The sequence below is a fragment of the Erpetoichthys calabaricus genome, chromosome 15, assembly GCF_900747795.2.
Source record: "Erpetoichthys calabaricus chromosome 15, fErpCal1.3, whole genome shotgun sequence".
Classification (NCBI taxonomy): domain Eukaryota; kingdom Metazoa; phylum Chordata; class Cladistia; order Polypteriformes; family Polypteridae; genus Erpetoichthys; species Erpetoichthys calabaricus.
The window spans coordinates 4,648,866-4,665,761 of record NC_041408.2 but is presented as its reverse complement, the minus strand read 5'-3'; the positions used below and the strand labels follow the sequence as shown (position 1 = coordinate 4,665,761).

Genomic DNA, 16,896 nt, shown 5'->3' with positions numbered 1-16,896 from the left:
CTTTAGCCAAATAATACATCCATCCATCCATCCATTTTCCTACCCGCTGAATCCGAACACAGGGTCACGGGGGTCTGCTGGAGCCAATCCCAGCATGGTGTGTAAACGAGAAGCTTTAGAAAAAACTGAAATGGAACAATCGGTTGAACCAAGTGAGAGCGAGGACAATGTGACCTGCTCATGGGACGTTGACACGGATAGCGAAACTGATGCCTACGACACTGCGTGATCAAACCGTCGTGATAGGCCCGGCTTCACATGAAGCTTCAGTGCGGCGCAAGCAGCTGTGTGGGGAAAATAAAAGGCGAAATGATTGTAATTAAGCAGAAGGAGAAGAAAGATGTTAGCCTCCTAAGCACCGATCACAATGCGGTGATGTTCATGTCAGGAGAAACATGAAAATCACTAAGTCTAACGCTGAGGGGGCCTGCAATAACGCAATGTGCACTCCAATCGGACGCTGACATTGCGACTTCTACCCTCTCGAGTGCAAGAGAGAAAACTGCGCAAAGAAACCCACGTCTACTGTCCCGATTGTGACGTCGGGCTGCGTGTCGATGACGTCACTCAAATGACGTGTGCTAAATCTGCATCAGAACAGCAGTGGACACTCCACGTGCCTCTACTACTGCATCTGTGTTGATGTTTTAGTATTTATACGTTTTTCTGACATGTAATAACACTTTAAAAAGATGCATAATATTTTTACTGGTAAAGGAGGCCAACAGCAATGTTCCTTTCTTTCAACCCCTCCACTCCAAAAACAAATACTCTTTTTCGTGTAAATTTTATGACTGCAAAATCGCATGCGAAACAAAGTTTGCCATCCATTTCGCGAAACATTATGGAAGAGGAAACTCGGCCGTTTCGCTCACCAGCACCTATTATTTTGAGATACTGTATATAGTTTTGGAAATTGGATGGATATTAGAAATAACTGAGCGCGCTTCCACTCCAGCCTCTTTTTTCTTTTTTTTTAAGCAGCCCGCGTGTCACAGCTGGGTGCCCGTTGTCACCGACCTACGCGACACTCCTGTCTTTACCGCGGACTGGATTGCTGTAAGCGGACAGTAAAGTCTGCGGATTCCCACTCGTGTTAAATGTCCGTGCGCTACACTACTGACCAATTCTGAATGTCGTCTGTGTGCTCCGTGCGTTTTAATGTCGCCAAGTGCCACCCGATCGGGACCCAAGTTAACGCAGGTGTAAGCGGATGTGCCCCGCTTTAAGAACGGATCGTCGCCCGTGTCCGGCCCGCTGCTCTCACTCGACTTTTTGGCCTTTTTTTTTTTTTATTCACTCCATGCTGATTTCAATCCTGCTTGCCTGACCCGCTGCAATGCGCACCAGAAAATAAAAATCTGGTAAAGAAGGAAGAAGATTTCAAGGAAAACGAGGTGGAAATGAACGATTGTGACGAGGTGACGACCACCTGCTCGATGCGGTAGGTCACAGTGGTTCTCAATCTGTGGGGCGGGCCCCCCTAGAGGGGCGCGAAGATGTGAAAAAAAGAAAACAAGAATCGAAAATATGAAAAATACATTTATTGAAACCAAAACGAATTTAAACTATATTCTGATACTAGAAAAATAAATATAGAGTTAGATAAATGTCGATAAAAGTTAAGCAGGTATAATAAAATAGCATCTATGATATATCATTAATTAAAAATAACAAATTGGTATTAGTGGACACCTTTAAAAAAAAAAAAAAAAAAAAAAAACGTTGGGGAGGGGGGCGATTAAAACTGTTCTGAAAACTCGGGTCGCAAATACTTTAAGGTTGAGAAACGCTGCGGTAGGAGTTGCTTGTTGGGTATAAAGTGTCACTTGTGGGCCCCGGCAGCTGAGAGTTTGACACCCCTGGTGTAGAAGAGCAGCAGCCGGCCTGTCATTTACTTCACTTTCAGTTTACCTGAGCACAGGTGTGAACGCAGGGCCGACTATAAGTGCAAACGAGCGACGAGACCGAAGAGCTCCGGCGGGGGAGTGCGGCCGGCGCGCGCTGACTTCACCAGTTTGAACTTTCTGCCGAGGCGGCTCCACTGGAAGCTGCGCAAGTGTTCTGTCTTTGGGGGAGCGCCGTCATTAGCGGCACAGCCCACCCCCTTCAGCCTCCCACTCGGTCAAACTTCAGCCACAGCCTGGAAAGAAGAAAACAAACTGGACAAGTGGAAGAGGCGGACAGACGCGGCGATCCGAGCGCCATTGGCACACACTCAAAAAAAAAAAAATCCAACAGGAGACTACGCTGGGGGGGCACATCGGCACTGGCACGAGGTGGAGGAATAAGGACCGGGGTCTTAAGGCGAAGCAAACGTCTCTTCTTTGTTACCGAATCTGTGAGGTAAGCAATTTCACCGACCCGTAAGGCTTGAGGCACAAAAGTGACGGCACTCCATAGACCGAAATGAAAAGGGTCCAGCATAGGGGGGACAGAAAGAGAGGGACCGTCCAAATGAAAGAACTGACATCAAGGTGTGTGACACACTCACTCACACACACACACGCGCGGCTAACCCCGCTGTAACACACAAACAGCAAAGACACGCACGGAGCAGAGTGACGCACCTGAGTGTCCAAGTGCCACTCTGTGCCACTCTGCACACGTCCACATCGGCGTGAAATACACCTGGCCCACCTTATGGGCACCCTGCTTATAAATATAAAGATGGACACAATCACACTGTCCATGTAAATAGCATATGTCTGTGTATTATATAGCGCCAGTCGTATCTCAATATATATATAGTGCCTTTCTTAAGTATCTGTAATATAGCCATCCACGTTCTGTCTGTCTGTCTATTATAAAAGAGGCCTTCCACATCTAGTACTAAATATTATTTAGTGTTACTTAAATCTGTTTATTTCTATCTGTAATAGTTCCATTTGCACCAGTCTATACACACATATATATGCATATATATATATATATATATATATATATATATATATATATATATATATATATATATATATATAATGTACCCGTTATATAGCAACTGTCTATCTACTATTTAGTGCCATTCCCATCTATCTATATGTCGGTGTGTCTATTACATAGTGCCACTTACATTTATCTACTTATATCGGTATCTATTATATAGCGTCATTCAAATCTGTCTCTCTATCTACCTACTATATAACGCCAGTGACATCTCTCTCTATATACCTGTCTGTCTAATATGTAGTACTTTTACATCTATTTATTTATCGACCATTCAAATATCCTGTGCCTACCTCCGTACTGTATCTATTATATTGTGTTTCATCTATGGGACACACACACCTACTGATGAGACACGTGAAGCACATAAAGTACGGCTAGCAAACACACAAGACATGCACTACACAAGTGAGAGAGTGAATTACTGTAATAGAAATGGAAGGCTGGGGAGCAGGCGCACCCACCACACGACAGACCACCTGAATAGAGACCCAAGTGCAGCGGGTGACATCTCAGCACCACACTGGCACAGTGTGAGTTTTTTTTTTTTGTTTGTTTGTTTTTTTATGGTGGCTGGAGTGCCCATTCTGCCACCAACCCCCCGAATTTTCTCTGTAAATTGGAGGACCGCCGGGCTCGATGCAGATGAACGTCATACACAGGATGGAGCGATTACAGGATAAGGGCCTCACGGAGTTCTGGGGTTTATGGGCTTTGAACCAGCAACCTTCTCATTGCTTCACCTCAGAGCCATCACCCATATAAAATGAAAGGTACAGTATTATAGAACTGGTAGATAACAAATGGCACAATATGATGATAGACAGGAAGTGGATGGCTATACGCTATATAATAGATAGTGAATGACATTATAGAGTACAAATAGAAGATACTATAGAATGGTGGATAATTAGAAAGTACAGTACATGGCAGTACACTGTATGTAACAGATAATGATACACAGTGAATGACACTATAGGAAATAAAAGAACTGTATAATGATGGACAGATAGTCAATAGTACTCTATGTATGAGAAAGATGCTATATACTGAAACATAGGTAGATAAAAAATGGCACTTTATTGTGAATGTGAAAGGCGCTACATCATGATAGATACTTTATGGCACTATAGAATGATGGGTAGGTAGTAAATGGCACTATGTAATAGACAGACATAAAAGGCACTATATAATAGACAAACAGTGTAGTTTGCAGGATTTGATAGACAGGAAAGGCACTATATAAAATAAATAGATAGATAGACAGACAGACAGACAGGAAAGGCACTACATATCTATCTTATATAGTGCCTCCATCCATCCATTATCCAACCTGCTATATCCTAACTACAGGGTCATGGGGGTCTGCTGGAGCCAATCCCAGCCAACAAAGGGCACAGTGCCAGCTCACTGCAGTATATAGTGCCTTTCCTATCTATTTATTTATCTATCTTATATAGTGCCTTTCCTGTCTGTCTGTCTATTTATATAGATAGATAAATAGATAGGAAAGGCACTATATACTGCAGTGAGCTGGCGCTCTGCCCGGGTTTGTTTCCTGCCTTGTGCCCTGTGTTGGCTGGGATTGGCTCCAGCAGACCCCCATGACCCTTTAGTTAGGATATAGCAGGTTAGATAATGGATGGATGGAGGCACTATATAAGATAGATAGACAGATAGATAGATAGACCGGAAGGACAGTTTAATTCAAAGAATAAAAATAAATTGTATCCCGATGAATTCTCCCAGCTAATACATGAATTACATAGCCAATGCCACCTAGTGGGCACGAACTGTAAATGCATTTAATACAGAAATGAGGAGGCCAATCTTTAACATACTGTAAGCATTTAAGGGCCATAATCCTAGAAAGAAAATTTATATAATATCCAATTATGAATATCCAAGTGTGTTTGTGAACATTGAACAGTCAAAACAGAGAGGTGTGCTTTTCTTCATCTAAAAATGTTTGCTTTGAGGAAGCCAGACCCAAGGACTAAAGTTGGCATCACATTATGTGACTTCTTGGCACTGGGTATGTCAGACGTGGCGATTGTTGTTGCTGCTGTTCTCATCACCAGGCCGTGCCAACTCACATGACTAAAAGGCAGTGCCCATGTCCCGTTTAACAATTGCGCTCGCTGCTTTCTTCTGACAGCCGGATGGGGGCAGCGCCATTTGAAAGGTTAACACAAACCGTGAGTCCCAATGCACTCTCGGCCCTTTTTATTTATTTTTCCCCGTCACGCCGTGGTTTGTAAAACACGAGACATCAGACAGATGGGCTTCATTTCTGTTTGCGAGGTTCCTTACTCCTCATCGCTGCATTGGGTGCTTTGCACTTCCAGCTGAGCATTCATTGGTTGAAAGCTCTCGCATCCACACAGCCCACCCCTACAACCAAAGACGAGATCGAGTTTGATTTTTCTTTCGAGGGGCGTCGTGGACTAGTTGAGGTGAGTCACTGGGGGCGTCACACTAGGCGACTGCCTCCGATTGTCACATATTATGTAAATGACGGCCTGGCCTGCCTGAAAACGTCACGTAAGGTGACAGGACCTTTAGTGCCCACCTCTCTCAGCTTGCACTTCCATTTGTAGTGGGGGGGGGGGCTGTCCATGGGACTGAGCGCCCACCTCTTTCTTCATCACAAAGGAGTGTGAGAGCCCGACAGGGGATGCAAATTCAAGGATGGACAAACAGTTAGGTGCGGATGAGGAGCAAACCAGCGAGTCCCACCGATGTCCGAGTGACGGGTCGCCGGACTCCAAGTGTCTTTTTTTTTTGTCTGCCTTACCAAAGATTAACGAAAGTCTTTGTCATTCTTTCCCAGTTTTTGTTCTGCAGGGTCATGTTTGCAATCCTGGGGTGCGCTTTCTACATTTCCCTGATTGTTAAGGTGGATGGCGCAATGGGCAACCACAGCTCCGAACTGCCCGCCGGACCCCCCTTCGGACTGTATCTGCGGACCCCTCACAGCATGGGCGTGAACAGCACGTGCGTCTTCTGCAGGATTTTACAGATCGGCGGCCCGAATGTGACGGACGCTTTCGATACATCGCCACTGAGGTGGAATTTCAAACACTGTGAGACCAACTTGAGTGCCGGTACGTCTCCCGAGTTAATTATTTTTAAAAACTAACTAAAGCCGATGATGCACAGTCCTCAAAAACCACAAGGCTCCTTGCTGGCTGCACTCCCACTTCTGGGTTTTGTTTGCATGTTCTCTCTTTTGTCCCAAAGAGGAACGCATTGGGGTCCATTTAGTCTCTTAAACTGGCCCAGGATGATTGTGTGTGTGTGTGGACTGAAGTGGACGGACATCCCATCCAGATTTGGTGTCCATCGTAGAAATCAGTGACTCCAGACCTCCAGAGGTGCTAAGATAATGGAAGGATGGATGGACTCGCGGTGGGAGGTCTCCATAAAAAATATCAGTTACTGCCCCTCTGGGGTCGGTGCCCACCTTGTGCCCAATGCCAATCCGTCCTCAAACAAATAAATAAAGTAACACGTTTCTCTTTGGCAGCTCATATGGATTGTTTCCACATGCTGAAGGAGCAGGTTGAGAACATCACTCGAGATGAGCTGCTGAAAAGCTTCACCTCAGTAATCAGAAACACAAGCGAGGACGCCATGATGGCAGCAGACGGCCATCTGCACGCAAACTTCGACTTTCTGCTTCTTGTCGTTGCCAGGTAGGACTTTGTATTTTGTGTGTGTGCCACTCTGAATAAAATTTTGGACGATGGATGTTTTCAAGAAGGACTTCATTAAGGTCCATGGGCAGAGTGGGCGGCACTGAGGCTAAGTATCTGCGCTGGCATCCAGAAGGTTCAAATCCCTGTTACTGCCTACTCTGTTGGGCCCTTCAATAACGCTCCTAACCTACACTAAGGGTGCTCTGAACCCAAGGGGTACGAGGAAACAAATTCCTAATACAAGAAACTGCATAAGGCGGAAAAAATAAAAAATGAAGGGGTCTCCAGCTCTTTTCATCAAAATCAAATCGGCGTCACCTTCATGTCACTCCACCCACTCTGCAGGTAACGGGCGCCCTTTGACGTGTTCATATCACAGGGCAGGTTAGGCCTTCTCAGAGGCACATGCGTCATTTATCAAGGAGGGTGGTGCCGTGCTGCCAAGTACATCCGACACTTTGCCCGGTGACCTTTGTGGGGAGCTGGCACGTTCTCTCGTGTGTGTATGGCATCTTCTGGTATTCCTGATTATCCCTCATCCTGATGACTTGCTTGCTAATGAATTGGCGCTTGTGACGTTTGGCCCGTGTGGGTGTTTGCCCTGTGATGGACTGGCACCAGATCTAGGTAGGTCCCTGCCTTGCCTCCAGTGTGGTGCCGAACATGGAGTAAGCTGGCCTGACCTTAGACTACTGATTAGTGCTGGTGCTTCAGCGCTTTAGGCTGGAAGTTCAACCTCCGTCTTCGATGACATCTACGGACCCTGAGTTAGTTGGCACTCGAGCTAAGCTGTGAACAGGCTGACATGGTACTTTCTGGAGCTCAAGTTCAATCACGTTAAAAAAAAATGGACGGCACAAAGCTGGGGGTCCGCTAAACTTGTGCCAAGTGCTGTTAGCGCTGCTGTTGAATAAACTGTAATAATCGTACATCAGAAGAGTCCAGTTAGGAAATACAATGGACGACACTTACATTTACTTATCTAGCGGACGTCTTCATCCAAGGCAGCTTACAACATTTAGGATACAATCGGCTGCATTTCTTTTGGTTTTCCGATTGGAACACAGCCAGGGAGCACAATTCCAGAAACAGCTCCAGTGTGGCAATTATGAAAAAATGAAAATTAACGGCAACATTTAATCGTCATCTGTTTTCGCCGATGCACGTCACCTAAATATGACGTCACTGAACGTTACCGCATGTGGGCTTCAAGCAAAAAGACGGAAGGTCTCGGGCAGGAGAACAAGTGCATAACGGAGCATAACCAGTCAGTGGTGTGCAAAAGGCAGGACTTGAACCAAATGTGTGCGTGTGTGTGGGAGAGACGGAGTGCCGTTTGTCGTGTTAAGTGTAAAGGACAGGGGCTAGAAATGTCTTCGAAAGGTCGAGCACGCGCGCGTACACTGAAAGAAAAAAAATTACAATTCAAAGTACAGTATCCGTTACCTACTGCTGCCCTCTAGTGGCCACATACTGCAAAGCACCACTAAGAACCCTGCAGCTCCTCGCACATTAAATACTGAGATGGGAAAAGCTGGCTGCTCAGCGGCACGACACGTCACAATGGAGACGGGCAGAGCGAGAGCGCGTGCGCGACGAGCCGCCGTTGGAGTTTTACTGCACTTTACATCAACGACTCCTCCGAACTTGTCACTCTGAGCGGCTTTATGCGCCTTGTGGGTCCAATTGGGAATGTCGCTACCGTTTATTTACTTCACTACCTGGCTTACCGTTTTATTAACCACAAATTGTATTCACTTATTAAAATTACCAGTCGTGTTTATAAATATACTAATTTTATTATGTATTTGTTAATTCATTGACATGCTTACCACTAATGCTACTTAATTACTTCGTTAATTAATTTACAACATAAGCATCTGAGCAATTAAAATGTGATGTACACATTATTACTATTATAAATTTTCCATATATATGGAAGGGAAGGTTTGCATATTTGCAGCTGGAGATCCACAAAGGGAGAAACCGAATCACGTATAATAAAGTAGTTTTTATTCCTGAGCTTTCAGCCCCTACCAAGAGCCTTCATCCGAGGATAATGCTTAGACTTACAAGAATCAAAGGTAATATATAGCAAAAATTACGTGGTGGTGGGGGCTAAGTCAGTGTGAGCGGGGGGGGGGGGGGGGGTGTTATTGGTTGTAAAGATTTTATTTATTATGAACATGTTATTCTATATAATATACAGAATGGATCGGTTGGAACACTTACTATTTATTTATACCAAGGAAGCAAACAAGCATAGGACACAAGGTAGGAACAAACCCTGGCCAAGTGGCAGCCCTTTGCAGGGGAAAACACAAACAAACACACACACCAGGGTCCGATTTAAGGGCACCAGTCCACCTAACCTGCACGTTCTCTAACTGCGGAAGGAAACCACACAGACGTGGGCAGAACAGGCAGACCTTTGTTTTTTGGTATTAATCCCTGAAGTTTACCCACTTGATTGCTGTTTTTCTCTCTTTCTTTTTTGTTATTTATTTCTATAGCTGCTCATTCTATTTCATTGTTAAATTTCTAGTAATTTTTTTAAATTAAAAGCAGTCCTATTTTTATGTATGCACTGTGTGTCAGCAGGTGTCGGGTTAATTACTTTTCGACTTATTGATTTCCTTCATTTGTAATTCTATTTATCAATAAAACCGATCCAAGCTATTTAATTCTGTATGAATGTGCTTATTTAGCAACTCTGTTTGCTAACTTATTGATTTACTTAATTAATGCCTAATTTCTCAGTAAATGTGTTTATTTACTTGTAAAATTACTGTTTACATGTATGTTGCTAGCTTTATCTGTTTTGGTGCTTAATTACTATTTCTAGATTTATTTGCATAATTAAAGGTTGTATTTATTCATTTCTCTCTTGAACTGTTTATATAGTACAAGTCACAATGAACGTACAGATTGAAGTACCTTTAGTAATATGCGCTTCTACAAAGAGCTTGAGCACTGTTCGGTCTTTTAATTCTAAACTTTACACTTTTATAGCGCCTTTCAAAATGTCCACACAATGCACGTACACTATTGCACTTTCTTTAGCAGTTACAAGTGCCTTTAATACTAAACACTTCAACAAAGTGCCTCAAAACCAAAGTATTTTATTCTAAAATGTGCAGTCTTTATTTTAAGATTTATAATCTATATTACTAAACTACAGTTTAATTTATGCACGGACGGCGGACGCACCGCATGCGCACTGCGCCTCAGAGTCAAACGCAGCGGCTTCCCAGAGTCAGTAGGTGGCGCCCAAACAACACAACCTGTGAACTAAACCTGCTCTAATCCACTGTGCTAGCGGTCTGTGTGGCACATTTGAATCACATAACGGAAAGAGCTCAACGATTTGTAATACAAAACCGAGCCCGTAGTTCCCAGAGTCAGTGCGTGGCGCCCAAACACCACAACCTGTAAACTACACCTGCTCTAATCCACTGTGCCAGCAGTCAGTGTGTGTAAGTTGGAGTATGCTTCCTAACAGTAAACGACTTCGCCACAGAACAACAAAGACGAGACCACATGGATAAAAACAATACACGGAGGCTCCTACGACGCGCTTCAGACACACCAGAAGAAAAGACGTCACGGCTCCACAATGAAAGAGTTCAACTAACGGAAATACAAAACGAGCCCGTATGAATAAACACAATGAAGGAACGCGCCCACAACGCGCTTCTAACACAGCACAGGCAAAGGAGTCACGGCTCCAAATGGAAGGAGCTCAACGATTAGTAATACAAGCACGAGCCCGTATGGATAAAAACAATGAACGAAGGCGCCCACACAAAGAAACCGCTTTAGTACAAATATGTTTATTTAATTAAATGAAAACTTTACCATGGCTACGACCTGTGAACTAAACCGGAGGTATAGCGTGCACGCCAGGTTGTACAGCTGCCCGAACGCGACCACCCACACCACCGCATATACCACGTTCGTTTAGTAATGTAGCCCTCCATGCCCAGATCCGCCACCATGGTCACTTCAGCACGCGAATCCGCCGCCGTCAGCAAACGACTTCTCGCTGACGACACAGCCATAGAAAAACATAAAAAAGAGACTGCATGGATAAAAACAATAAATGAAGGCGCGTACAACACGCTTCTGAAACACCAGAACCAGATGAGTCACAGCTCCAAAAAGAAACCGCTTTAATACAAATATGTTTATTTAAGTATCAGAGGGAACAGAAAGCGATTGCCATTCTTGGATTTGCGATTCTTTTGAGAATCGCGGGCTTGCTGGTACCTTTCAGAAAGTACAGTACTACAAAATGCTTGAACACTGTACCATCTCTTAATTCTAAAAGTGAATGTTTTATTGGGCCTTTTATAACTATTACAAAATCTTTGAACACTGTTCAGACTTTCAATTTTTCTTTCTGTATGCCTATAATTCCATTTTTTAAATCTCTAAACGTGCTTATGTACTTGTAAAATGATTTACTTCTATTTATTTTATATTACTTACATTTATTCACGTAATTCCTGGCTGTATTTGAGTTGCGGATGAGATTTTTGTAATCTAAAGTTCAGTTAAACCTTCCCACCCACCTCCACACGGACCCGCGGCTGTGCTCGAGGCGCTCCCTGTAGAAATTGGTGACGTCCATTGGACATTCTGGTGGTCTCACCAGCCTCGTTTTTAGGGTCGCACAGATCCTCACGGTTAGCCACGTGTTGGGATGTTCGATCGTCCTGCTCGTTCATATTGATACGTGATGAACCCTGGGTGAAGTCAGACAGCAGACACTGACCGCCTACACGGCAACAAACACGACAAAAAATCGAACTGACGAGGTCCCTTGTCATTGTCACATTTAAAAGTGAACGGCCGCGTCCCCACACCTGTAACTTTTATGATTAGGGTCTTGTTCAGAAAGCGGACACCACTTGAGATGGCCTTCCCCTTGCCCAAACACTAACCTTAAGGTCAAGAAAATGGGTCCCTGTTGTTAAGTCACTATTTTAGGGCTAAAATAACAGAAACGTGAAACCTACTTATATACGAAATCTTAATTATTGTGAAACAACCAAAAGGCGTCCACGTTCTGAACAAGAGCCATTAGACAGAATCCCGACACCTAAATGACAACTCGCATCTATAAGCTCAGACTTTTCTTGATCAGATGAAACCTGAGGACCCTGAAAGATCGAAGGTCTTCTCACCCAGCAGATGTTTCCGATTTACAAGTGTCGTTCAATGGCGACGTCTTCTCTCGTTTCAGATGCAATCAAACATCACCGGAGCTACCGAGGAGTGAGAGCGACGGTGACGGCGACAGCAACTGCCCAGCGCTCTGTGGCTCAGTGCCCTGCTTTTACATCTCCGTCAGTGAAGCCACCGTGGAAAGGTAAGGAAAGGGTCAGGAAATTCTGGGAATGTTCTTGTGTTGTCCAGCCAGAGTCTGGACTTGAGCCTAACAGAGAGACCTGAATATATCTGCCCACCAGTGGTCTCCTTCCAACCTTACAGAGAGGTTTGAAGGACCTGCAGAGAAGAATGGCAGGTGTGCAAAGCTTGTCACACCAGACCCATGAAGACTTCTGGCTGAAATTGCTGCTATAGCTAAGGTTCTCGATATTTTTGTCCATGTGATATTTCAGTTTTTTATTTTTAATACATGGGAAAAAAATTCCTAATATCCTGTTTTTGATTTGTCGTCCCCTTGATGAGGGGAAAGAATTAACTGAAATGATTTTGCCACAAAAATGTGTAAAAGGTGAAGGGGTCTTAAAGGCACTATATTTCACTCTTCCTGTGTGTTTAATCATTTAAACACTATGGATGATCAACGTCACTAAGATGCATTTTCTTGGGATGTTCACACAGATTACTAGCGGCTAGTGAACCAAACAGCTCAGCTACCGACTCTCCAGTGAGAAGAAAAAGCTCCACCAGTTCAGCGGCAGATGTCCCCAAGGTTTCAAAAGAGACGTCGACTTTAACAGAACATGAAGCCATCAAGACGAAAACCTCAACAGTTTTCAAAGCCACAGAGAAAGCAGAGATTGGGCACGAACCCTCCGACGCGTCTTTTATGACACAGAGTGAAGAGCCGCTGAAGTTCTCCTCTGGAACGAGCGCAGTGACCACACCAGTCTACTCGCCCTCTGCAGTTACAGCCGACAGAACCACGTCGACCATGCTGGGATCATCGGACATCCCGCAGAGGAAGGAGGACACGACTACCTTGCAGGCTCATTCGGATCAAACCACTTCACGATCTTCACAACGTACCGCCATTACGGAGCTCTCCACGCGGACATCCCAAAAATGGCCTGACCAACTGACCACCCCTGAAAAAATTGATTTCTTTACCGGTGGATTGGATTACGACGAAACTGAAACCCCCACTGAACATCCGGTCCCATCTGACCAGGACATCCCATGTGACTATCAGCCCTGCCGCCACCTTCAGAGGCCTTGTCGTGAACTTCAAAAGATGCAGCACTGTCTATGTCCAGGACTGACAGGTGACAAAATTCAGCCCGGTCAACCCCTAAAGGTCGAGGTACCGGAAACGACCTACAGCTCCGCTCAAATCCACTGGTGTGCTCCATATTCCGTCATATCGGAGTACCGCATAACCTTGAGTCAAAAAGACACTCCAATCACACGGACGATAACCAATATTTTTGTGACATTTCGTAACTTTACGCTGTACGATTTGGCGCCAGGAACATCTTACAACGTGTGTGTTGTGGCAAAGAACACAGGAGGCACAAATGAAAAATGCACGATATTTACCACCAAGTCCGAAAGTATGTGGGTATTGTACCTGTTGGCGGCACTGAGCGGAGTCCTCCTGCTCGCCGTGATCATCCTCTCGGGCTTCTTGTGTAAAAGTTGTACCAGCCAACCGCCCGAACTCCCCTACCTTACCAACTCTCTGTCCATTTTAAATCCCGCATTTAGCACCCAGGGTTTGAATCTGCAGCCATGAAATTTCAAGGTTGAACGAGAACCGTCCACTTCTAAAATGAACCCTAGGATGGCGCAAAGATCCTGCAAATTCCCTGAATCAGAACCGTAAGGAACCAATGGACCGTGACGAGAAAAAAAGAAAGAGCTCGGCGAATTGGCCCCATAGTGATGATCTTCTCTATATACAGTACTCGCGAATAAGTCCTAGTCTTAAAATTCAAATAATCGATCATAAAATCAGACCCCAACTTATACGCCCGTTCAAAAACTTTTTTTTTTTTTTTTTACATCTTCTTGCCTCCTCCAACCTCACACCAGTTCCTCAGACACATCAAATTTTGTTGCAGCACCTTAGTTACCAATTTCTTTCACCACTTCAACAACTTTTAATTTAAAACCAGCTTCATATTTTCTTCTGATTGAACGGTCCATCGTAGATAAGGGATGCTCTTACGATAAAGATGTATGAGGGTGTGAGATACACAAAACAGTGGAAACGTCGCTTTGGAATAGTTCGGGTATCACCGTGTGGTCACGTAGGCACAATACATAGGAAAAACAAAGGCTGTGTGCCCCGTGGTTACTCTGTCAGGTGGGTGTTAGTATATCGTAAACCCTTGGACCAATAGCGCGAGTTTTCCGCATTCGACTTATAATTTCCGGTATTTTATAATGTCGGTCGTATAAGTTCCGACATTATAAAATACCGGAAATTATAAGTTCAAATCAAAACCCCAACTTATAATTTCCGGTATTTTATAATGTCGCTTGTATAAGTTAAAATCAAAACCCTGACTTATACGACCGACATTATAAAATACCGGAAATTTTAAGTTAAAATCAAAACCCCGACTTAGCCACGGGAGAACTTAAAGGCGAGTATATACGGTAATATCTGGCTTAACTTTCACCTCATCAACGGTGAGATCAAAACTGAAAAAAGCGAACGTTTAGCGGAAATCTCATTAGGTTTGAATTAGGAGTAGAGCAGAAATTCATGTGCAGAAATTGAAAAGTGGGCTGGGGAGGGAAAAAAAAAAAAATAGGGTACTCGTCCCAGAATGCCACCGTTTTTTGCGAAAGTCGACTGCTTCTCCACTGGGGAAAGAAACCGCTTTTAGCAAATTTTGTATTCCGCAGGTCTAAAGCAAAATTGAAATATTTATTTGTGAGCAGTATTGTTGTACAATTCTTTTTTGTTTTTTTTAATAAACAGCTCATCTAATGAAAAAAAAAGTGATGCATATATATTAACATCTTTTTACATATTAATCAGATATAGGGGTTTGTGTGTCCATTAATGTCACGTGTACAGGGTAAGATGAATGTCCCCACAATCCGGTACCATGATTAGCAATTATAACTTCCTTACCTTGACACTTGTCTTCCTCACCTGATGGTTCTATCTGTATTACATACATTACACTCACACTCTGAGAATGATGCATTAGTGGAAACCATTTTTCCTCTAGTTGCCTGCAAATAGCCAAGAATTTCTTGTTAGTCAAGTCAACCGTGGACACACGCACACACACACTATATAATGTGTGAAATCCTGGAGGAAAACCTGATGTCCTCTGCAAGAAACCTGTGCCTTGGGAAAACATTTGTTGTCCATCAAGCCAACGACCCCAAGCATAAAAACCAAAGTGACACAGGAATGGCTTCAGAACAACACTGTGAATGTATTGGAGCAGCCGAGTCAAGTCCAGATCGCAGTCCAATGGAGAATTTATGGCTGGACTTGAGAAAGGCTGTTCACTCAGGATCAACATGTCACCTGGGCAGAGTTGTCAAGAAGAACATGTGGAGAAATGGCAGAGGTGATAGAGAAAGACAGACCTGTGCACACAGACTCAATGCCATCATGGCTGCCATAGGTGCATCTACTAATGATGGGGGTTTGTGTCTTCATGATTAACATCCAAATGGCTCTCATGTTTGCCACCAGAGGCGGGCACCTTTATTACAGTTCTGCCTTGTTTAACATTTTGAAAACTAATGTGAAAATAAAATTCTATACACCACTCTAAATTGGTTTAACTTATGTTAAGCTGTATGTCATTGAGCCTGGCAAAAGGTGACATGAGAGAACTCCTATGTCCGTATACATCCACCGTAGACCCAACCAGCTTACTGAGGAGCTTTGCTGCCACATCTCAGTTAACTACCATAGGGCTGCCATCTAGTGGATACATGTAAAATAATATTTAGGTGACAACCCCTTGCAGAAAATCTAGAATGTTAGTTTGTGCGTCCAGTCCCTCTGAGCAATCTGATTGGTTAGTTTGGCTTTGGTGTGATTGGTCAGATTGACTTTGATGACGTTACAAAAGAGGAAGTGAGGGTGTGAGACAACTGAGGGGAAACGGCATGATAGTCACCTTCAAAGACGGTAAGTATCAAGGCTGACAGAATGCAAGAAAGGAACCTCGATAATAATGACAGAGTATATGAAGCAGACCTCAGAGGACCGTACTCGAGGGATGGAGCGCTGGCGAAGAGACGTTCACACACATGTGAATACCGAGGAAAGTAGCTAAAAAGGTGCAGGCAGGCCAAGAGATTGCAAAAATCTTTAAAATTATTCAATGCCCGGTCTTCGACAAGTAGTGTTATAAACAAAGAGTCTGTAGTTATGTCGTAGGGAAAAATGAATAAAGCTGCTAATGTTTTAGGACAACAAAGTTTGTTGCAAGGTGAGTATCTGGATGATCGAGACGATGACAATCAACTGGATGATGTGGAAGCCGTAAGCTCTGGTATGGACGCGGACAGTGAGCGGCTCAGAAGGCGTTTCTTCATCATAAGGTCAGGATGGCACTACAGGTACATTCTGCCGCCCACGGAACACAAACCGTCACCAACAAGCAAATGAGTTGTGTGCGGCACGCGTGGGCAGCACAAAGATGTGCATTGTGTTTGTGGTGCGTGTTCTTCTTAGCCTGCACCCTGTGAGCTGCCATGCTTCTAGGACGCTCATTCAAATGGAGACTTCCAGTCGTGTTACTGGTGAAAATAAATTAACGGTTTCTTTACATTTTTCTGCTAGTAAAACCAATGCTTTCTAATGCATTTCTTACAAGGCTTGATTGAGTTCATTATTTATCATACTGTATATGCATACATCAATAATACAGCAACCTGGTAACAAATGGCCCAGCAGTTAATGTGTTAGTAATATTAATAATATTCAGAATCATAATAATACCGAGCTTTTTGTGTTAAAAAATGTGATGTATTTTACTGACAGCACCATATAAAATAGTAACTGTTCGTACTAGGGCTTACCTGAAAACAA

At 43.9% G+C, this 16,896-nt stretch overlaps 1 protein-coding gene across 1 annotated transcript; it reads left to right on the top strand.

The window, feature by feature from the left end:
* Positions 1–2,097: 2,097 nt before the first annotated feature.
* On the top strand, positions 2,098–14,255 carry LOC114666134 (leucine-rich repeat neuronal protein 4-like). Its single transcript, XM_028820878.2, has 5 exons — positions 2,098–2,346; positions 5,780–6,053; positions 6,476–6,644; positions 11,896–12,021; positions 12,501–14,255. Exons 2-5 carry the CDS (start codon positions 5,798–5,800, stop codon positions 13,612–13,614), a joined length of 1,665 nt encoding a protein of 554 aa, XP_028676711.2. The 5' UTR covers positions 2,098–2,346; positions 5,780–5,797; the 3' UTR covers positions 13,615–14,255.
* Positions 14,256–16,896: the final 2,641 nt, after the last annotated feature.

Excerpts from the sequence above, each read along its gene's own strand:
- LOC114666134 (XM_028820878.2), top strand. The coding sequence starts at position 5,798 with ATGTTTGCAATCCTGGGGTGCGCTTTCTACATTTCCCTGATTGTTAAG. Across the intron at positions 6,645-11,895 it reads CTGCTTCTTGTCGTTGCCAG|ATGCAATCAAACATCACCGG; the intron begins GTAGGACTTTGT and ends CTCTCGTTTCAG. Across the intron at positions 12,022-12,500 it reads AGTGAAGCCACCGTGGAAAG|ATTACTAGCGGCTAGTGAAC; the intron begins GTAAGGAAAGGG and ends ATGTTCACACAG.